At 38.0% G+C, this 24,803-nt stretch overlaps 1 protein-coding gene across 1 annotated transcript; it reads right to left on the minus strand.

Annotated features, from left to right (window-relative positions):
* Window positions 1-21,518: 21,518 nt before the first annotated feature.
* LOC145040677 (uncharacterized) lies at window positions 21,519-21,980 on the minus strand. The gene has a single exon (XM_078988585.1). The coding sequence runs from the start codon at window positions 21,978-21,980 to the stop codon at window positions 21,519-21,521; it is 462 nt and encodes a 153-aa protein (XP_078844711.1).
* Between the last annotated feature and the right edge of the window lie 2,823 nt (window positions 21,981-24,803).

Genomic DNA, 24,803 nt, shown 5'->3' on the forward strand with positions numbered 1-24,803 from the left:
ATTGGCGTGCACACCCAGCGTACTCCCCTGTTAGGCCATTTTATTCAAAGCTCCTTAATCCCTTAATACAGTACATCCAAACTACAGATCTGAGTCCAATAATTCGTCTTAACCCATAAAGTCGATCACTTGGTGGTTTTCAACCCACCAAATGAGCCCAAACATAAAATAATAGCAACTAACTCCATAAAAATGGCTACATCTCACGCATGGTTACATAAAGGCCTTAAAGGTTGAAACTTTACTACTAAAGGAAGGATTTGAGCTCCAAGGGTGGCAACCCTAAGCTCAAAATCGAAGTTGCATGATAAAGGTCCATCCTTTGGATCTAAAAAGGTCCATAGCTTCAAAACCTTAGATCTAAGCTTCTAGGAGGAAAGATAGAAGCTTTATACATCCTTTGAGTGCCAAAATATGATGTGTTTCCAAATCCTTAAGCTCAAGATAATCAAGTTCTTCTTCTTCCATTCATCTTCACTTCTTGCAAGCTTTTCTTCACCAAAAGTGAGTTCAAAAGATCAAACACACACAACAATGGAGTAGGAGGGTGTATTAGGGTTTTCTGAGGGTGAGGGACTGGTAAGGAGGACAGGGGTGGCTATAATTAGGTATTTATATGTCCTAAACCCTAAAAATTAGGGTTTTGCATCTGATCATGTTCACTGCGCGTACATGTGTGCGCCCCCTGAATCCTAGGCACCTCTACGCCCCGCGTACGCCAAGTTACGCCCAACGTATGACTTATGGGCAGCCCAAATTCTTGGCTCATTCTACTAAGGTCCACTCCAAAAGTCCATTTGTCCCATTGTTTGTCCAAAACTAATATCAATTACATAATTTAAATAATACCTCAAGAGACGGATGTTACATGGTCAGATTATTCTTTCCTTATATGTCGATGACATGATTATTACTGGTGATGATCATGATGGTATAAAGTCTTTAAAGCGTGATTTAACTCACCATTCTTCTATGAAAGACTTTGGATTGTTACGTTATTTCGTGGGGATTGAAGTTTCCCAATCTCCAAAGGGTTATCTTTTATCTCAAATGAAGTATATTTCAGATTTGTTTGAATGTGTATCACTCACGGATAATCGAACAATTGATACGCCTATAGAGAGGAATGCAAAGTACTCTCCAACTAATGGTGTCCCATTATCATATCCAAGCCTTTATCTTACCATTGTTAGGAGTATGGTTTACCTGACTATCACTAGACCGGATATTGCTCATGCAGTTCATGTGGTTAGCCAGTTTCTCACTGCTTCTACTACTATTCATTGGGGAGCTGTTCTTCATATTTTAAGATATTTATGTGGTACTTAGTTCTGCACTCTTATGTTTCTATCTACATCCTCTGTTGAGTTGCATGCCTGTAGTGATGTGAATTGGGATAGTGATATTTATGATTGTAAGTCCACTAATGGGTATTATGTTTTTCTTGGAGATTCATTGATATCATGGAAAAGCAAGAAACAAGATGTTGTTTTCTCGATCTTGTACAAAACCTAAGTATCAAGCCATGGCTATCTCCACTTGTGAGATTGTTTGTTTCAGATGGCTTCTTGCAGATATGGGCGTTCACATCTCTCAGCCTACCCCTTTGTATTTTGATAATGAGAGTGCGATAATGATTGCCAAGAATTCAGTGTTTCATGAGCACACAAAGCACATTGAGATTAGTTGTCATATCACACGTCATCATCTCTAGAAGGGAACTATCTCCCTTCCTTATGTTCCTTCCTCTTAATAGATTGTTGATATTCTCACAAAGCTATTGATTCCTCCTTAATTCCATTTTCTGCCTGAAAAGCTCTCACAGGTTATTGCTGTTGCATTGTAAGTTTGAGGAGGGATGCTAGCCTAATAAGATTTTGGGCTTTATTTTGTATTTGGTTTTAAGATTGGGCATTTTCGCTAGGAAACCCTAATTAGGTAGTCTATATATTATGTATTTCCCTTTCATTGTATTTGTACTTCTCTTTGATAATAATATGAAGCCTTAGTCATTATATATCTTTCACTTGTTAGTTTACAATTATAACTTATAAGAGACCTTACACTGGTTTTCCATCTCGGGTGAATGATTTGGAGTCTATACCGAATAATATATGATCCAACTTCCGAATTTCATTCTGAAAATAATATTCAAGATAATAAGAAAATAAACCATTAATTCACTAAGATAAAGACTTGGATGTTTGTAAAATGTTTTACATAAGTTTTAAAATTTGTTTTCTTATTAGAGCATTGCACTTTGAGAGTAGAGTGATATAAAGGGGTACCATTTCAAAGTATAATGTTTGTTTTGCATTTCTATTTATAGGTGGGATTATGTGTGTGTGTGTGTATATTGGTTTAATAAAATCAGTAATTGAAAATATGTTGCTATAAATGAATAAAGAGTAAAGAAACTAGTAGTTATAACATTTCCGCCTCATGCACACATTCTGCAACAGAAAGCAATCAACCTATAGAGCATGGTAAAGCCTTATTTGTTCATTTATGATCCTGAACCAACCAGACTTCCATGAAACCATATATATATATATATATATATATATATATATATATATAGCAATGAATAAAACTTACTTAGTGATAGAGAAAGAATATAAGTTCTAGAGATGAAACCAAATCTATCCATTCTTTGGGATGCATAATTGGAAGCCAGAAAATCATTAATATGCATTTGCACTGAACTAAATGTCCAAAACATTTTTTATACATGTAAAACTAATGTAAAAGCATAACTACATGGGTACCAAGTGCCAATACTAATTCCAAAAATTAACATTAACATAAGGGAAAATTTGTCCAAATTAACTCAAATGTAAAAAACCATATAAACAATTGAAGGTTGTACCTCCTGACATGGCCGCTTCTTGTCTTCTTGAAGTTGTTGAAATGATTTCTCAATCCATGTTCTTGTAAAAATGTTTAATATCAAATATCAACAATCAACATATATATTTAGGCAAAGCGAATGTCTGATTAGGGCATATAGAGACTGGGAAACCCATCGTCGCCTCAATGAAAAACTAGTCATGTACCTGAAATCGTGAATTGACGGTGCTGGGGCGGGTGGTGGTCGGAATCGATGAGGTTGGGGGTGTTAAAATAATTGCTCTTACGCCGTACCCCAAACTCGTTTGAAATCGTAACTTCCTTAGTCATCGCACATATCCAGACATATAGATTAGAACACTCTTGAAAGTGAATGTAGAAAACATAGCTAGAGTTGTGAATCGATGATGTTGGGCAAGGGGGTGGCCAGAATCGATGATGTTGGGGGTAGGGTGGCAGGTTGAAATTAGGGTAAAATGTTTTAATTGGAGAATTTTGGAGGGAGACATCGGGGGGAACTAAAATATTGAGAGGGAATTGAAAATCAACGAAAATGACTATAGGAGGGAATTGGAAATTAGAAAGGGATCTATCTTGATTTATAGAGTAGAATTTAGGGTTTATGGAGCCTTGTAATATCCGTCGCTAATCTCTAGCAAATTCGTTGCTGATTAACTATGAAAATTTCCGGTCACTGATATCTCATTTTCTAGTAGTGATAGTTTATGCATTTTTATAATATACATTATATAAAATATAATATTTATATTTAAAACAAATAAAATAGGATTAGCAGCGACATGCATTTGCGATGACGTACTCGTATTCGACGACCGATTACTTCGGCAACCTTGCCGGAAAAACTCTGGCCGGTATAACGACGCCGCCATTTGCGACGACCAACTCTTTTAGTGACGACCCTAATAGCTACGTTTATATAAGTATTAGGTGTGAGACTTGTGTATTATACATGTTGATTTAAAACAAGATTAAATATTAAATTAAAATCTAAATAAAAAATATTTTTTAATATGCAACTTTAAAATTTGAAAAGAAGACTTATATTTATTGAAATTTAATATATATATGATATTAAATTGCAATAAATACAATTCTTCTCTTCAAATACTTTAATTTTAAAAATTAAAACAAATTAAAAATTTACAATTAGATAATATTTATTTCAAAAATACAATAAAATGATAAGTGTCAAAACTCATTAGACATTAACATTTGGTAAAACAATCTTCATCTATTAATGAGGATTAGAGAAAAAGTAATAGGGGCTACTCTTTTAAGATGACATGTGGTCGCTAAGGTAATTTTAGTATTCAATTGTGACGAGTGTCGTCGTCGCTAAAAGTAAGTTTTTATTTATTTATCTATTTATTTATTGTCTGTGTGAGAAAGAATGTGTTGACAATTATAAATAATATTTAAACATATTTTCCCAGGTAGGAGTAATATATATATATATATATATATATATATATATATATATATATATATATATATATATATATATATATATATATATATATATATATATATATATATATATATATATATACACGAAATGTTTTACAAATTTTAATATTTATATCTGAGGTTAACCTTTTACCGTTGCCAACATAATTAGTTTGATATAGAAACAAATTTTAATAAGTCAAATACATTGCAAAGAATTCCTCATTATTGAATTAACATATTTTTCCGTAAACATCATATAAGTTCGAAAGTCTTTACGAATATGTCAATATGATGCAGATAACTTAACTGAATACAGAATAGTACGTAACAAAAAAAAATCAGCATGTGCATGTAATCTAAGAATTCTTATTATTTTTACCTTTTTGAACGGCGTCTAATGTATTTATTTGTTAGTTTTTTACACCAGGCCCACAACCTCTTCCACCATTTTGATCGCTCAAAACCTGCAACTTTACCATCACTATCACCGCCACCAATATCAACCCCAGCACCGCCGTTACCCATACCCTCCTCCATTCTTTGGGCCACCGTTTCACCACCACCATAACTATCAATTCCACTGAGATCATCATCTCCGAAGACATCAAAAGGAGTGACACTAAATAAATGAAGTCTACTTGTGTCGCACCAGATATCTGGGTTTTCTTTAACATTACGAACAAACTCACTTCTGGACATGCATGCAGATCTACGTACAAGGAATGGTACTTCTTCATAATCTTGTTCAAAATCTTCATCATCGGAAAAGATAATATTGCTTTCCGGGAAGTCGCCGATCATTTGAACATCCATTATATATTTTTGATCGCCGCCAGCAAGCAGCTTACGTTTTTCTTAATCTTTCACTTCTCCGCCTTGTTGCACCGCCATGAGTTGGAAGATTTTTGTTTCTATTTCCCATTCGTCGCCTCCATTATATATGGCTTGAGAGTGGAGAACGGAGATACTGTGCATAATACCGACGACTTTTCGACACATAGATACTTTTTAAAATGAAAATTATCGACTCTTTCCTCAAGGATAAATAAATATTATTTTTAATATTATTTTGGCGACTTACTTAATCAAAGTCTAACTAGCTATCGTACTTAAGTATGATTCTTTTTTACAACTATGAACTACTTAATTTGGTATTTGTTGTAATTTATATTAGAATATAATAGTATAATATATCCATTTATAATAAACATTGGTCGAATGAATTTAAAATTGGAAGTAGGCGTGAAGGGTGAGTACGTAATGATAGTTTGGTTTGTTATTGTCTCTGCAATTGTCCATTATGTATTATGTGGGTAAGTTTATTATGTAGCCCACATATATATATATATATATATATATATATATATATATATATATATATATATATATATATATATATATATATATATATATATATATATATATATATATATATATATATATATATATATATTAGACCTTCGGCCAGCCTATGTAAATCTGGTACGCAATGTATCTTGAAAAGCCCACAAAAATACTTGCATTAAATATTATGGTATGAGAGGAATACAAGACCTCCAAGCATACTTAATGCCTGGAGCAAAAGTAAAAAGAAGAGGCCCTACAAATCACAAAAACTTATTGTAAAGTTACTAAAGATCTTGTATAAAGTAGTAATGGACAAAAAGAAATTGATGCCGTCAAGTTTTCAAACAAGAAACTAGAGGTTACAGGGGAAAGGGAATCACAAATAAATAGTGTTGAAATAAAGCGAACTACCAAAACAAATAATACGGACTAAACAAAGATAATAACTAATAAAGATAATGACACGCATAAGATAAGCACCAAAATAAGTCAATCCCTTTCCCTCCCTCAAGTTGACACATGGAGATTACGAATGTTCAACTTGACCAATAGCGTCTATAACTTGTCTGAACCAAGAGGTTTAGCATGTAAATCGGCTAGCTGAGCTTGTGAAGAAACAGGAACCAGAGTAATTTCTTTGGACTCCACTCTTTCCTTGACAAAGAAACAATCCATCTCGACATGTTTAGTACGCTCGTGAAAAACTGGATTATGTGCAATATGACACGCAGACTCGTTATCACACATGAGAGGAGTAGGCAAGGTGATTTGAACCCCAAGTTCAAAGAGTAACCATCTAACCCAAAGTACTTCACTAACAGTAGTCGCCATGGTGCTGTACTCGGCCTCAGCCGAAGATCTAGATACAACTGACTGTTTCTTCGATTTCCAAGAGACAGGGGCACCACCCAAAAGTAATAAGTAGCTGGTTCTTGAATGTCTAGAAATGGGACACCCCAGCCAACCAGAGTCACTATAAGCTAACATCTCAGGTGTGCCTTTTTTTGGTCGCAAAATCCATTGCCCTAGAGTTCCCTTTAGATACCGTAAAACTCTCAACGCTGCATTCCAATGACTTTGACGAGAATCTGACCCAAATTGACTTAAGATATTTACCGAGTAAGTAATATCTGGCCTAGTAGCTTGCAAATATAACAATCTTCCAATGAAACGTCGGTACAAACTGGCATCCACCTTTTCTTCCTTATAGCCTTTGTCTAGCTTTAAATTTTGTTCCATGGGAAATTTACTAGGCCGACACCCAAGCATACCTGCATCATCAAGTATGTCAAGAGTATATTTTCGTTTACTAAGAACAAGAATCTCTTTTATATGTGATACTTCAATACCCAAGAAATAGGTTAGACTGCCAAGATCTTTAATACTAAACCGATTATTGAGACTGGATTTTGTGTGTTCAATTTGCTTAGGATCATTGCCAACAATGATCACATCGTCAACATAGATCAAAGCTGCAACAAAGAATTCTTTATTTCTATAAATAAACAAAGAGTGATCTGCATGAGATTGTTGGAAATTAAGCTCACGTAAGGCAGAAGTGAATTTGTGATACCAATTCTGACTTGCCTGTTTCAAGCCACACAAGTAAATAAACCCTTGTATCGCCTTCTTTTCCAAAGCCTTGAGGAATTTTCATATAGACTTCTTCCTCCAAATCTCCATGCAGAAATGCGTTGTTTACATCTAACTGGTGTATGATCCAGTTGTTTTTGACTGCCATGGTGAGTAAAATCCTCACAGTGACCAGCTTGGCGACTGGTGCCATGGTGTCATGATAATCTACACCCTCCATTGAGTATACCCTTTTGCGCCGAGTGATGCTTTGTATGGCTCTACTTCGCTATTTGATTTAACCTTGATTTTATAAACCCATTTAGATTCGATAGCATGCTTGCCAGGGGGAAGAGCAACTAGAACCCAAGTATCATTTGCTTCCAAAGCACTAATCTCCTTTTTCATTGCCAAACGTCACCTTTCATCTTTTGCTGCATGCTTAAAGGATTTTGGCTCATAGTGTGTAACCATGGCTGTTAAAAGAGCTTTGTGTTCCTTTGAAAAAAATTTATAAGAAAGAAAATCGGAGAGGGGATGTACCGTAGATGCAACATGATCGGAGGCAGATGGGGGATGAGTGACGACCGGGGGTAAGTTGACTTCATAATCATTGAACCTTAAAGGCCAAGTTCGTACTCGAGGAGCTTTATGAATCAGGTCGCCATTCGTGTCTACAGGAATGGGAGAAGAATGTTGCGAAGAGGGTTCCGTGTGTATGGGAGTCAGACGCACACATTCGAAGTCAGACCCATGGGGCACACAAAGATCAACCATAGTATCCTCAATGACATCACTGCCTTACTCCACATGTCGTACGGATTCGTGATTACGCATCATATTAGATGTCTCCAATTTATCCTCAAGCACAAACATATCATCTTGCGTTACACTTTTGCTAGCCAAATCAGAAGCCATAGGAAATGTATCTTCTAGAAACCGAATATATCTAGAAATAACTATTTTCCTTTTTTCCATGTCATACACCCGTTATCCTTTTACTCCCCGGGGTACCTTACAAATAAACTCGGTTTACCTCGAGCCTCAAATTTGTCACCTCCTGTTTCCGTATTTCTATAACAAACCAAACACCCAAATACTCTCATATGTTCATATCCAGGTTTTTGATTAAAAAGTACCTCGTATGGCATGACTCCTTTAAGCACCTTGGTAGGCATTCGATTTATAAGGTATGTGGCAGTTAAGATGCACTCACCCCAAAATACCTTCAGTAAGTTGGCTTCGAAACATAGTGCACGGGTGTCACACCCCAAAACCGGAACGGCGGAAACGTTCTGGGGTGGATGACTTCAAGTCAAGTATCACAACACATGCATTATAGTAATCAAAGTACAACAAAACATTGCATTAATAGTGATAGTTTTACATGGTTTACATTACAATACATCAAAGTAATAGAAGTAAATATAAGTAAGTACAACATGGCACTAAGCTATCTTCATCAACAGCTCCGGGGATGTACCTGTCTAATGCTAACCTGAGAATACAAGTTATTTGAAAAGCGAGTATCAGCATTTTTACAAATGTTGGGGAGTTCATAAGTATTAAGTGTCATTTTATCCAAATAACTTTAATGAAAGTGGTAGTTTCAGTGTATCTATTACATTAGTGTCTTTTCCAGAAAATCCTATATTTTCTTTAATAAAAGTAGTCTTCTACCAAGACTGGACGGAGTTATGTGGTAAAAAGGTAGTTTTCCCTTAATCGCTATCATTATCAAAATACAGAATTTGATTATTAAGAAAGCAGGAGAATTCAGGGAAATAACATATGCCTCAGCAGTGAGGACTGCTGACTAAGGCAAAGGAATCATAGACTCCAGGAGAGAATCGAATGAACGACATGCCTAGCTCAGTCTAACAGAAAGAGACACAGACCCCAGACGGTACCGAATGAAAGGTACAACTGACAAGGTCTAAACAGAGAATACAGACCGCAGACAGTATCAAAAGAAAGATACAGCTAGCAAGGTCTAAAAACAGTGTGACTCTGAGAATGGGTCTCCAGCATACAATGTAAATTGTTGGTGAAATACCGTTACCTTAAGGCCTTGAATTGTAAGGCAACCTGGGATACTCGTAACCATACTAACCAACAATAGAGTACCTGATGCCCTACAATCGTCTATAAAATATGACATTTGTCACCCCTTGGTTTGGTTAGCCGTGGACTGTAGCTAGCAGTCAGGGTGCGGGGGTGTCAATCCCGTATAGATCTATACACACAATGTCCGCTCTCCTTACAGGAGACTCTGGTTACCAACTAGACGACGGAGAAGGCCGTGTCCCGAAGATGCATCCCTAATAGTGGGTAGTGGGTTTCATATGTAAGTGCTGAATTAGAAGTAGAGACTCAAAACTGGTCTGACTAGAGTAAACCTATATATATATGCTCGTACACATAACATATAACTAATGAATCAAACGACCTTCGGACGGCCATCCGATCCCACCAAACCACATCTCAACGAAGAAAAGGAAATAGGGCGGACAAGCCTTCCTAAGTCCTTCAATCATTGTTTATATGCACCTATGCAAGCACAGACATACATCTAACTACGATTGAGTGTGTAACAAGTGGAAACGTATCGTGATGTATAACCAAATCGTGGTGTGTAAACATACAGTGTGGAATAACCGAATCGTGGTGTGTAAACGTACAGTGTGGAATAACCGAATCGTGGTGTGTAAATGTATAGTGTGGAATAACCGAATCGTGGTGTGTAATCGTACAATGTGGAATAATCGAATCGTGATGTATAACGTACAGTGTGGAATAACCAATCATGATGTATAACCGAATCGTGTGAAATAACCAATCGTGATGTATAACCGTACAGTGTGGAATAACCGGATCGTGAAGTATAAGCGTTAACTGATATAAGTGTATCAAGAAGTGGGAACGTTATCAACTAGGAGTTTAAACTAAGTAAAAGCGAAGCCGCGATATCTAACAGGTAACAATATACGACATGAAAGAGAACTTTGATGAAAACTTTGGAAAACCTTTATGCTTAAGAAAATTGCAACTTGGTGTTCTTTGGTAAAACAAGTTTGAAAACTTTTAGAAATTCTTTGGAAACTTTTCATAAACCAGATTAAAACGAACTTTAACAAAACAGTTTAAGTATGAGTTTTGAACAAGTGAAAACCTTTTAGAAACCATTTATAGTGTCCTACTTGGTAAAACAGTTTACAATGTGGTAAATCCTTGTGCATGCGGGTTATCAATCACATGTGATTGATATGATAACTGACATGTTTAACTTGTATTCCCCCCTATAAAACATGTAAAAACATTTAAAAGGTTCATTCAAGGGTATGAACTCACCTGGTGTAAGTAGATCCGACGAAGGTGCCGGTTGGGTGCTTGGTGTCATGTAAGGACTTGGACACACTTAGAGACCTATTTAACATATGATAACATATTTTCACATACAATTAGTATATTATATACTAATTAAACAAGTATACACACTTTAAGGAACGGAAAACACTTTGGTTAAGTGTTTGGGGTGTCCCGGGTAACATTTAAGGGCTTGAATGACTTAGGAATGGAGTTTACTCTCCAAGAGTAAACTCACCATAGGGTGTCTACGGCCCTGGGACTACTCCCCATGAGTTTACGGCCATAAACTCATGGTGAGAGTGTTCTAGGATATGTAAAGGCTTAATACCGATCGTGGAATTTTGCTAGGTCCAAATCTAACTTGTATGAATGGATTTAAGGCTTCTCATGGACCATTGAGGAGTTTACGGCCCTAAGCAAGGGAGCTTACGACCGTAAGCTCCTATACACTCATTCTTTTGGTGTTTTAAGGGATTAAGTGGTAGAGGGTAAATTCCTAATCATTTTTCCAAGTCAAATGGGGAGTTTAGGGCACCAATTAACCCCTTTGTAGGAGTTTACGGCCCATGTACCCTTCCATGAGGGGTTTACGGCCGTGAACTCCTTATGGAGTTATTTCAATTGTGTTCAAGGTCCCTAGCTTGTTGGTGGTTGATTCTAGAATTTAATCCAAGGCCATTGGTGTGTTTAAGGGAATTTTTAACACACAACAATGAGTTTACTCCTCACGAAGAGGAGTTTACGGCCCAAGCATGTTCTTGGGCAGTAAACTCATGTTTACTCTTCAAAAACTCATTTCAAGGTGTTCTAAGTCCGAATATGGAGGGGTTTTGGGGCTTAAAAACCCCATTAAATGGTGTTCACGGTCCAAGAGTGTTCTTGGGCCGTAAACACATCATTTTGTCCCTAATTTATGATTTAAACACGAATTTGCATGCTACATAGGTTGTACAACAAGTTAGGATAGTTTACCTACTTGTTTGGGGCTCGAAACGGACAATTTTTGGCTCGGGAAAAAGTTATAGAGAGAAAGTTTAGAGAGAGAGTAAAAAGGTGAAAATGGGGTTTACTCTCCCTTATATAGGGGTTGGAGTTGAAGCTCAGTGGAAATCTTCCCGATACTGTCGTTTAACGGGGCTTTTGGCCGCACCCGATTTAGTGGTCGTAAAAATAAATACTTACTTTTTCCAGTTAAATGGAAATGCAACTTAAGTGTTTTCTTTTACTTTATTACGATTATCACGACACAAAACATAAATAAATAAAACATTTATTTATTTGAAGACCTCTTATTAACGGAACTTTTATACAGTGGAGTATTCCGTTAACGGTAACAGGGTAATGTAACGGAATAAACTTTGGGTTGTCACATCATCCCCCCGTTAGAGGGAATTTCGTCTCGAAATTTAGGTCTACGCAAGGTAATAGGTATGAATGACCGAGTAGAGGCAGGAGGGTACTTCCTATTCGGTTTGTCCTCGCACTCCCAAGTGAACTCTGGCTTGTGTTTGTCGTTCCAACAAACCTTCACTTACGGGATGCGGAATCCGTCTCGTGTAGTTAGTGGGTTCCGACTGGTGCATCTATGAGGTTATGGTTCTTAACGGTTTCTATCAAGATGAGTGGGATACGAAGAGTGACGTCGGGTAAACATATATTGAGTCTAAGAAATGGATCGATTGGGTGTGAAACTTGTGGAATATCCGAAAGTAGTAGTGGTCTGACGAGGGTTGGACCAAATCTCCATGAGGATTCTCAGATGGTCCTAAGCTCTCAGAAGGGTAGAGCTTTTCAGTACACAGAACATAGTGTACTTCTATGACAAGATCATCACTGGCGTGATCGCCATTCCGAAGTTCCCAACGTTCTCTCATACTGGGAGTGTAGTCCTTCAGGTTGGTTCTTAGGAAGCTCGGGTTGTCCTTGGGTTCGCGTTTCCTGTCAATTGGATTTTAGAGGTTTTCTAGATCATCGGATGGGTTGCGTATCTACGGTTATCTGCTTGTTGTAGAGTATCTATCTCAAGCTCGTGCAAAATGAACCTGCACTAACGAATCTTGAGATACGAAAACCCTCAGGGTCGGGGAGATAGGGTTTCACCAGACGATTGTTGGACTATCTCAGGAGGTGGTTCTACTATTTCTGTGCGAGATAGTATTCGTGGAACACCTAATAGTCCAATGAATCTCTAAGTCTTTGGTTTATTCTAGTGCGGAAAGCGTATGCTCCTGCATAACCCCTCGACTAACACCAAGGCTGGTGTCGAGTCCATAATCTCTTCGGGATCTGGGTCATGAGGCTTAACACAAGTACTTTCGCACTTTGATCAAGTATTCCTGGATGCGGAGGTTATCCTGTGGTTCTCGGTATTCTAGTGTATACTTCGGAGAATGAAGTCTATCGTCTACAGGGCGACGACAATTTCCTCCATGCGAGAGGGTGGAGGGTTATAGGCACTACTTGTCAGTAACAGGGTGGACGAAGTGCCTGAGTAGTGCCGGCATGACAACAAATTTCGGATTTGTGGTCATTATAGTAGCTCAACCCGCAACGGTTCTCTTGACTCCAGCTCCTATTTTATGGAATAGGATGAAAGGCTTTACTAAGAGGTTCGTGGTAGAGCTCATACTTGGCTTAACCACTAATACTTGGTGTATGCATGCCGTATATAATTGAGGTAGGCAGGATGTTCAGTTGTGCGACTCCACCCCAGACCCACAACCCAACGAGGAACAGGGAGTAGGGAGGAAGCACACATTTTAAATCTTTTTGATCTCAACTATATACCACCTTTATGCGCATACTTGGTTATAGTGGTCAGTCCCATGAGTTCTATCCTCTAGGTTCACGAGCCTGATGTGCGAGGTGCGAAGGGTCTTTCTGGGGGATCTACGAAGTATGCTTCGGATGGTCATTATCTTCTGCAGTATCTTGCAGTGTCTTTCGATTCGCTTTCCATCTGACTAAGAGGGGTTGGTCAACAGCGCGTGGTACCCTTCTCTCGGGTACTTCGGAAGGTTTCAGATAAGAGGGACGACTGATGGATCGTATTAGGTCTGATTATTTGTATTATGTTTAGGTTCAGAAGAACCTTTATTTGCCGACATGGCTATGGAGAAAGTTCTTTTTACACAGCACTAAGGATGTATACATGGTTGCACTACGTCAAACCATGATCGATAGAGTCGTCGAAGTTGGCATACCTCGACATGATATAAAATGAAGGTCGATAGAGTCATGTGCCAAACGAACATACAAGTTCTAGGCGTCTCGGGTTTTATCCTATACATCACTGCCGCGGATACTTGGACCGATAGAGTCGACGCGGAACTATAGAGAGTCCTAAGTGTTTCCGAGTAGAGTACCTTTTTCATGAATGGATTCTTACAAGGCATTTCTATAATCGCCTACATATACTAGTCATGTATAATTAAGGTGGGGAGGACTGTTGACTGAGCGACTCCGCCCTAAATCCACAACCAAACAAGGAACAGGAAATGAGGCTGCATTCAGTCACTCTAGGTCTATCCATCTTAACTATACATGGCCGTAAGGTATGTGTTTAGCCATTATAGTTTTACCTGATGAATTTTAAATTTTATAAAAGTGCTGTGACTTTTGCCTTATTGGGGAAGTATTTACATTTAAATTAGTCTTTTAATGTTTTCAGTTTAGTTATCTGAGGTTGAGAGACGTACCAAAAATCCACCGGGTTCCTTGATGCTTCTCCATAAGCATTAGAGTTAGGCTCCTCCTGTGTCCTTGTCTTTTCCTTCGGTTGGGCAGTCCCTTTTGAAGTGTCCAATCTCACCTCATAGGTGGCAAGCTGTATTGGCCATCACAATGGTGGTTGATGTAATAAACTCAACTAGAGTTCTGCAGACGCGAGCGGTATGCCCCAACATGTGGCACCTAGCACAATAGAGCTCCCGGCAGACATCATGATGATGGTAGTTGCACTTGCTGCAATGGGGAAGGTTTCCTAAGTATGGTCTCCTAGGTGTAGGGACGGGAGGGTTGGCAGGGGTATTGACTGCCTCAGCTCGTTGCCCTACGGAAGGTCCTTGAGCCGAGATACTTCCCTCCCTGATCTTGATCTTTCTCTTCAGTGGATTTGAATGAGGTTCTTGGGCGGCTGGGTATGCAGAGGTTGGTTGCTGTTGCCCACTACTAGGATCGGAATTTCCGATAGGGCCCTTGCTAACATTAGCATTGTTAGCTTTCAGGTGGGCCATGACAGCTGCTACAGCTGCCGAGACTACAGCTTGGAACATAGCTTCATCGAATAAGAGTGTAGGTTTCTTGCTTGTGGACTGGTTACGCTTCTTCGGAGGCATGGTTTTTCCTACACGGAAAGGAATACGAGATAATGAGAGATGATGGCTAGCCCTGGACATATCTGTCCTGACTGCATTAGGCATAAATTTTTCCCGTGCCTCGGGTACTGGTTGTCTGAGTGTCGACCGATATACATATGATGTACTCCTGGTGTACAAGGTAGGGGTATTAGTATCGGAAAAGGCCATAAGATGCGAGTCGTTCCTACTATGTTACCTTTATACTGGGAAAGGTTTCACTCTCCGGTCTGGAAGGATTTGAGAACAGTTCGGATCGAACACCGCGGAAAGAGAGGCTTATAAAGACTTATGGCTAAATACCCTCAATAGAGGTGCGTGGATCCGCTCTAATCGTGTAACTGGCAATGGGAAATGACGATTTACCTAACACATAGTGTGAGTAGTGTAACCACTAACTCACTAAATTGTATTATTTTAAGGGTGTATTAATGTGACGAACACGAGGTAAAGACACTTCTCGGGTTCCATGTACTGGCTCCCTCTCTGTCTGCCTTGTATCTTTGACTGAAGTCGGCGTTGGTTTCCTTCGGGTAGTTACCTAGGGTTCTCTCCTCGTATGGACATATTGAATCTCTACTCCGCCTTGCTTCCGAATCCAACTCTGGGTGTCATCACCTCATGATGGATGATTGGAAATCTCGGAAGTTTAGGCGAGTTTCTCACCGTTGCCACTAAAGAGATATAGGCACTTGGTGAATTCAATAGTCTCGACCCAGTTCATTTGTTTCCGAACTGGAAATCTTCTCAATGAACCTCTTCTGGGTCTGCATCAACTCTTCTGTCAAGCACTGAAGTGGGTAGGGTTGTCTACAGTGTTCGTGCGAGAATGGAAATGTCTAAAGAATCCTAAGAGATTATTAACATTTCACTGAGTGATCCATATCGAGTCCTGCTACAATTACATAGGGTATACAAGTCTTATATAGCTTAGATCCGATAGGCCTTCGAATATGTGATACTACTCTATATCCACATCCCAACGAGGAAAAGGAACTAGAGCGAAACCACACATTCTTAGCCTATGGGATCCTTATTATATATAACCTTGGGAGTATACCCTTTGTAGTTGTAGGTATATCAATAAGGATCTTTTTAGTTCTTCACACAAGGTTAGTTATGGATCCTAAAATACCCCTATGGTATTTTAATTTCTTGTTTGATTCTTATATTCTGTATATGATTCTGGGATTAGTGTGAATCTTTTAGTGTTCCAAAATATTCCTATAGTATTTTGACTTTATGTTTGGCTCTAGCATTCCTAGTTGGTAAGTTTCAGACCTGTTGCAACACCACTATCACTCCTAAGCACGCGTTCATCGCATCTCGAATAAATGTAGTTGATCAGGTTACATTTATTCCAGCTTACGATTAAATAACTGCCCAGGTTTGATGGTAATGCTCAACATCCGAAGACTTTTATTATTGTTCTTCTTGTGATACTTGTGTTCGAGTGTTTAGGCTTTGGATATTCTTATACTTTGGTAAAAGATGGTTATATTTTAAAGTATAATTCTTGGTCAGAGTGTTTTATCCCTTTGTATTTATAGGCTGTATATCTTTTATAAATTGATATACTTAGCTCACTATAAACAATGCTCTGATACCAATCTGTCACACCCCAAAACCGTAACGGCGAAACGTTCTGGGGTGGATGACGTCATGTCAAGTATCACAACACATGCATTATAGTAATCAAAGTACAAAAAAACATTGCATTAATAGTAATAGTTTTACATGGTTTACATTACAATACATCAAAATAATACAAGTAAATATAAGTAAGTACAACATGGAACTAAGCTATCTTCATCAACAGCTTCGGGGATGTACCTGTCTAATGCTAACCTGAGAATACAAGTTATTTGAAAAGCGAGTATCAACATTTTTACAAGTGCTGGTGAGTTCATAAGTATTAAGGGTCATTTTAACCAAATAACTTTAATGAAAGTGGTAGTTTCAGTGTATCTATTACATTAGTGTCTTTTCCAGAAAATCCTATATTTTCTTTAATAAAAGTAGTCTTCTACCAAGACTGGACGGAGTTATGTGGTAAAAAGGTAGTTTTCCCTTAATCGCTATCATTATCAAAATACAGAATTTGATTAAGAAAGCAGGAGAATTCAGGGAAGTAACATATGCCTCAGCAGTGAGGACTGCTGACTAAGGAAGAGGAATCATAGACTCCAAGAGAGTATCGAATGAACGACATGCCTGGCTCAGTCTAATAGAATGAGACACAGACCCCAGATGGTAACGAATGAAAGGTACAGCTGACAAGGTCTAAACAGAGAATACAGACTGCAGACAGTACAAATGAAAGATACAGCTAGCAAGGTCTAAAAACAGTGTGACTCTGAGAACGGGTCTCCAGCATACAGTGTAAATTGCTGGTGAAATACTGTTACCTTAAGGCCATGAATTATAAGGCAACCTGGAATACTCGTAACCATACTAACCGACACTAGAGTACCTGACCCCTTGGCTTGGTAGGCCGTGGACTGTAGCTAGCAGTCAGGGTGCGGGGGTTTCAATCCCGTATAGATATATACACACAATGTCCGCTCTCCCTACAGGAGACTCTGGTTACCAACTAGACGACGGAGAAGGCCGTGTACCGAAGATGCATCCCTAATAGTGGGTAGTGGGTTTCATATGTAAGTGCTGAATTAGAAGTAGAGACTCAAAACTGGTCTGACTAGAGTAAACCAATATGTCTATGCTCGTACACATAACATATAACTAATGAATCAAACGACCTTCGGACAGCCATCCGATCCCACCAGACCACATCTCAATGAAGAAAAGGAAATAGGGCGGACAAGCCTTCCTAAGTCCTTCAATCATTGTTTATATGCACCTATGCAAGCACATACATACATCTAACTACGACTGAGTGTGTAACAAGTGGAAACGTATCGTGATGTATAACCGAATCGTGGTGTGTAAACATATAGTGTGGAATAACCGAATCATGGTGTGTAAACGTACAGTGTGGAATAACCGAATCGTGGTGTGTAAATGTATAATGTGGAATAACCGAATCGTGGTGTGTAATCGTACACTGTGGAATAATCGAATCATGATGTATAACGTACAGTGTGGAATAACCAATTGTGATGTATAACCGAATCGTGTGGAATAACCAATCGTGATGTATAACCGTACAGTGTGGAATAACCAAATCGTGAAGTATCAGCATTAACTGATATAAGTGTACCACTAAGTGGGAACGTTATCAAGTAGGAGTTTAAACTAAGTAAAAGCGAAGCCGTGATATCTAACAGGTAAGAATATACGCATGAAAGAGAACTTTGATGAAAACTTTGGAAAACCTTTATGCTTAAGAAAATCGCAACTTGGTGTTCTTTGGTAAAATAAGTTCGAAAACTTTTAGAAATTATTTGGAAACTTTTCATAAACCAGATTAAAACGAACTTTAACAAAACAGTTTAAGTATGAGTTTTGAACGAGTGAAAACCTTTTAGAAACCATTTATAGTGTCCTACTTGGTAAAACAGTTTACAGTGTGGTAAATCCTTGTGCATACGGGTTATCAATCACATGTGATTGATATGATAATTGGCATATTTAACTTGTATTCCCCCCCCCCCCTATAAAACATGTAAAAACATTTAAAAGGTTCATTCAGGGGTATGAACTCACCTGGTGTAAACGGATCCGACGAAGGCGCCAGTTGGGTGCTTGGTGTCAAGTAAGGACTTGGACACACTTAGAGACCTATTTAACATATGATAACGTATGTTCAGATACAATTAGTATATTATATACTAATTAAACAAGTATACGCAATCTAAGGAGTGGAAAACACTTTGGTTAAGTGTTTGGGGTGTCCCGGGTAACATTTAAGGGCTTGAATGACTTAGGAATGGAGTTTACTCTCCAAGAGTAAACTCACCATAGGGTGTTTCCGGCCCTGGGACAACTCCCCATGAGTTTACGGCCGTAAGCTCATGGTGAGAGTGTTCTAGGATGTGTAAAGGCTTAATATCGATCGTGGAATTTTGCTAGGTCCAAATCTAACTTGTATGAATGGATTTAAGCCTTCTCATGGACCATTGAGGAGTTTACGGCACTAAGCAAGGGAGCTTACAATCGTAAGCTCCTATACACTCATTCTTTTGGTGTTTTAAGGGCTTAAGTGGTAGAGGGTAAATTCCTAAGCATTTTTCCAAGTCAAATGGGGAGTTTAGGGCACCAATTAACCCCTTTGTAGGAGTTTATGGCCCATGTACCCTTCCATGAGGGGTTTACGGCCGTGAACTCCTTATGGAGTTATTTCAATTGTGTTCAAGGTCCCTAGCTTGTTGGTGGTTGATTCTAGAATTTAATCCAAGGCCATTGGTGTGTTTAAGGGTATTTTTAACACACAACAATGAGTTTACTCCCCAAGAAGAGGAGTTTACGGCGCAAACATGTTCATAGGGGCAATTTGGAGGGGTTTTGGGGCATAAAAACCCCATTAAATGGTGTTCACGGTCCAAGAGTGTTCTTAGGCCGTAAACACATCATTTTGTCCCTATTTTATGATTTAAACACGAATTTGCATGCTAGATAGGTTGTACAACAAGTTAGGATAGTTTACCTACTTGTTTGGGGCTCGAAACAGATGATTTTTGGCTTGGGAAAAACTTATAGAGAGAGAGTTCAGAGAGCGAGTAAAAAGGTGAAAATGGGGTTTACTCTCCCTTATATAGGGGTTGGAGTTGAAGCTCAGTGGAAATCTACCCGATACTGTCGTTTAACGGGGCTTTTGGTCGCACCCGATTTAGTGGTCGTAAAAATAAAAACTAACTTTTTCCAATTAAATGGAAATGCAACTTAAGTTTTTCTTTTACTTTATTACGACTATCACGACACAAAACATAAATAAATAAAACATTTATTTATTTGACGACCTCTTATTAACGAAACTTTTATACATTGGAATATTTCGTTAACGATAACGGGGTAATGTAACGGAATAAACTTTGGGTTGTCACAACGGGTAGTCTCAAGTAAGTATCTATGCTTGCGTTCCACCACACCATTTTGTTGTGGGGTGTGGGCACATGTAGTTTCCAAGACTATCCCTTCTCGAGAGTAAAAATCACACATTCTGTTGGAAACAAACTCCCCACCATTGTCACACCTTATCCGCTTAATTCGTTTGCCAAATTGTGTTTGAACCATTTTGTGAAAATCAACGAGACATGTACTTGCCTCATGTTTATGTTTTATTAAAAAAGTCCATACAGCTCTGCTAAAATCATCAACAATAGTAAAAAAATATCATTCTTTACAAATCGAAGGTGTTCTATATTTGCCCCACATGTCACAATGTATTAAATCAAAACAAGCAAACGTTTTTATTTCACTAACTGGAAATGGAAGCCTAGTATGTTTTTCATTAAGGAAAGCATCACATTAATTGAACTGTTTTTCTTTTGTAACATCGATAAAATTCAAACTTCAAATTTTCTTGGTTGATGGATGGCCAAGTCTCTTGTGCCAGACTTCAAAATTTGACATAAGAGCCTTGCTTGTCTTCATATTTGTTACACCCATCCGATACAACCCTCCACTCCAATTACCCGCTCCAATCAAGTGCTTCGTCCCCAACTCCTGCATGACAAAAAAATCCAGGGAAAAAGGATATGGCACAATTTAAATCATCTGTGAGTTTTCCAACCGAGAGAAGGTTGTAATTAAAAATTGGTACAAACAAAACTCCTTTAATATTGACTCCTCCAGGAAATGTATGTTCACCCTCTCCCATGACCGACACTTTGTCTCCGTTAGGAATGACAACAGGTGAATTTTTGGAGTTTTGTATTTTGTTGAACAAGAAATCAAGTATGTGTGTCATGTGCTCGGTAGCTCCCGAGTCAACAATCCATCCATCGAAAATATCGTTTCTACCTACCATGGTTGTCATAGGTTGCTTGTTATTGTTTGTCATGTCTAACCCTTCCTTGAAATGCTCGACGAATAAATGGTCCTATTCAACAGTGAGTCCAGGTGTCGGGATCGGGCCCAACTTGACACAAGCAACTTTGGGCTTCTCTTTATTTCTTGGCCACCACTCGGGATATCCGATTATCTTGAAACATCCTTCCTTGCTCTGCCCTTCATGCTGACAGAAATAGCACTTGAATTTTTTATCGCTTTCTGACTTGGCGAATTTTTGTGTTGATTTGCCTGTTGGTTGCATCGTCGTCTTGTTTGTAGGTTGTCGCTGACCACGCTGCAGATTATAATTTTCCAAGAAGGTCGACGATTCAGTGCCTGTTCTTTTCACTCCTCCGGATAGCGCCCTTTGTTGTTCGTCTTCAGCTAGAAGGTGATAAACACTACCAATTGGTGGGATAGGTTTCATCGAAAGAATCTGAGTTCTGATGACTGAAAATTCATCATCTAGAATCAATAGAAACTCGTAAGTCCTTTCTTTTTCCCTTATCTCGTTCAGCTTTTTTCCAATCCCACATCACAGCCTTCGCAGGTGCATCATGGAGATGGTAGGACCATCTGCAATTTATCCCAAATGGACCTAAGTTAGGTGTAGTAATTGGAGACTGAATTCCCATCTTTCCTTGTAGCGTTGAGCGATTGTTTCAACTCATATGCTCGAGGTGCCCCTTCTTTCTCGAACCGTTCTTCAAGGTCCTGAAAAATTTTTGAGGAAGTATTTGCATACCTAACACTTGTTCTTATTTCCTTCTCCATGGCGGTGGTCAACCAACCCTTGATCATTGCATCTGCCCATATCCATGTCGTATGCATCGGCGATGATGCCTCTGGTTTCTCAACAGAACTGTCTACCAGTCCCATCTTGTTTTTGGCAAGCACAAAATTCCTTATCTCCTGCTTCCATTCATTGTAGTTATTATCATTCAACACATCATTGACCTGCATTTTTTTCAGGTAGTCTGATGCATGAATGTAATAAGGTGAATTGGTATCAATTGTCTCTCCAGCTTCAGGTTTCTTGCTATCGTCTCCCTTTTCTCCGGTCATGGTTGATATTCAATTACCCAATCGGATCTAAGGCTCTGATACCATAAAGAATTTGGTGAGATTAAAAGTTGCTTGTGACTTTATTTAATTATGATCATAAAAATCAAGTTACAAGGGGAAGGGAATCTCAAATAAATAGTGTTGAAACAAAGCTAACTACCAAAATAAATAATACGACATAACTATCTAAACAAAGATAATAACTAATAAAGAAAGTGACATGCTTCAAATAAGCACCAAAATAAATCAATCCTTTTAGAAACATCATAAAGAAATTAAGCCGCTTTCAAGAATTTACGATCATAACATAGAACATTAACAATTTCCAAATGAAGGCATTTTCTATGGGAATTAGCAACTACAAAATAGTTCTATTAAGAGCTTCAAAGTATATTGTTGAATATTGCATAATTATTATATTGATTTCATTTCCTTCCTATTTGAGTTCAATACAACAAATAAAGACGAAACCATTTACGATGTCTATGTATCAACTCCAACATGGTATCAGAGCAAATGTAGATCCTATCAAATTAAATCATTCCACTTTAGTTCATAATCTATTCAAACATCAGCCTAGACCATGCCTTCAACTGATAATTAGATGTGGTCCGATTCGGCATAGAGAATGGGCACAAAAGCTGGCCGTTCCAAACATATTTTGGGCGTATGGCGAGAAAAAATGGGCTCCAAAAATACATAAATGTTATCAAGATTTTTGTAATAACTCAATAATTGAAAGAAAATTACTTGTATTGTCTTCTAAATATAACAATATCCATAAAATATTTCGGCCCCTTTAAAATATGGGCCCTGGATGGTCGCCCCTATCCGGGACAGGCCTGCATAGAAGGTGCACCATGGGCATACGAGTTCAGACGATACCTTGCCCACATACCCGAAGACAACATGACGGTATCTGAATACTACACAAAACTAAAAGGAATTTTGGAAGAGGTCTATTGTCTCTCCTGCTACAGAGTGCACCAGTACAACAACAAAACAATTCATTTAAAATTAATAGAGAAAAGGAGTAGCAGTATGAATTTCTCATGGGGCTCATTGAGTTCTTTAACTCCGTAATAAAGACACAAATGTTAACCAAAAAACCAACACCAAATCTTTGAATTGTTTACCATTTCGTTCCAGGGGATGAAAAACGACATGAAATTATTGCCGCTACACGCCCAAATGTAACTTTTCCTTACCAAATATAGGAATAATTGACCCGTTACACCAAAAGGGGGAGCATCAGTTGCCATACCCAATGGAAAAAGTGTGGTTGTCGAAAAGGTTGGGAACAATATTCTGCCAAATGGTTTAAAAGTAAATAATGTTCTAAAAATACTTGAGTTCAAGTTCAATTTACTTTCAGTTAGCAAGCAAACTGATTAAAAACGTTTGATTATTTCGAATTAATCCATTGTAGGGATGATACAAAACTGTTTCATCTACACGTGCACACTATTTCCTAACAATTGCCGATGATTATAGTAAAAAAAATTTGGGTATTTCTCATGAAATACAAATCTGAGGTTTCCCAATTTCTAATCACCTTCTTAACATGGTTAAAACTCAATATAAAAAAACCATTAGAGGATTAGAGCAGACAATAGGCCTGAATTCAAATCTCACTGTGTTATAAGTTGTTATCATGAGAATGGGATCATGTTGGAAACCTCATGCACCGACATACCCCAACAAAATGGGTTAGTCGAGAGAAACCACAAACGCATATCTGAAATTGATAGAGCGTTACGTTTTCAAGCGAATCTACCAACAAAATTTTTGGGGGAATGCATCTTAACTGCCACATATATCATAATCTGCTTACCGTCGAAAATTTTAAAGGGGATCACACCATTAAAAATTTTGTTTCAAAAGTACCCACTTGTGATCATATGAGAGTATTTGTTTGTATTATTTATGCCCGTGGTACAATGAATGAAGGAGATAAGTTTAGCGAACATGGTAGATCATGTATTTGTTAGAACTTGTGTAAACCATTAGTATAAATATGAATATATATTACAGAAATCAAATAGAAACACCATCAATAAACATAAACAAGAAACTTACAGATGAACATTACAGATTGAATACTAGATAGAGGCTTGCAAACCAATGTCCTAAAATAGAAATTCGTCCCTATTAGTGCAATAGTATCTGGACGTCTGAATAGAGGATACAACTATCTTCAATCATGTTCTTGCACTAGAACTTGATCTTTGGTGAATTTACTGTATGCGTCCATGGAATTATTTAGAGAGGGAAAAGTTTGTTTTTGGTCGTTCCTCCAAGAGTCCCGACAAATCAGATTTGACTCATTTATATAGGATCAACATGAAACTGTCAAAATTCAGTTTTGATAACCTCTCAAAACTAATTTTATCCCAGTAAAACCGAAATTAAAAAAATAATAATAAATAAAAATAATTTCAGACCCCAAAATCGGAACTGCAGAAACGTTCGGGGGTGGAGGACGTCATGTACAGTATCACAACATAGAATAATAGTAAACAAGTAAACAACATCATCCATTGCATTAATAATATAATTTAATACAAGTGTGTTATGTTGTTTATAATACACCAAAATATGAATCAAAATAAAAGATGAGTCTTGTATGTGCTCCATCTTCTCAAAAGCTGGCCTCGGTACCTGTCTACTGATGATCTGAGAATACAAGTTATTTTGAAAGAGTTTATCAGCATTAAAGCTGCTGAGTTCATAAGCATTTTAGTGTCAGTATTTGTATGAACATGTTTGTAATCGTTTAAATGTAAAAGCTTGTAAATGTTTGTAGTAAAGTTGTAAGTGTTC

Source organism: Lactuca saligna, chromosome 4 (assembly GCF_052625555.1).
Source record: "Lactuca saligna cultivar CGN05327 chromosome 4, ASM5262555v1, whole genome shotgun sequence".
NCBI lineage: Eukaryota > Viridiplantae > Streptophyta > Magnoliopsida > Asterales > Asteraceae > Lactuca > Lactuca saligna.

Coding starts and splice junctions, on each gene's coding strand:
- LOC145040677 (XM_078988585.1), bottom strand. CDS start 21,980: ATGACCGGAGAAAAGGGAGACGATAGCAAGAAACCTGAAGCTGGAGAG.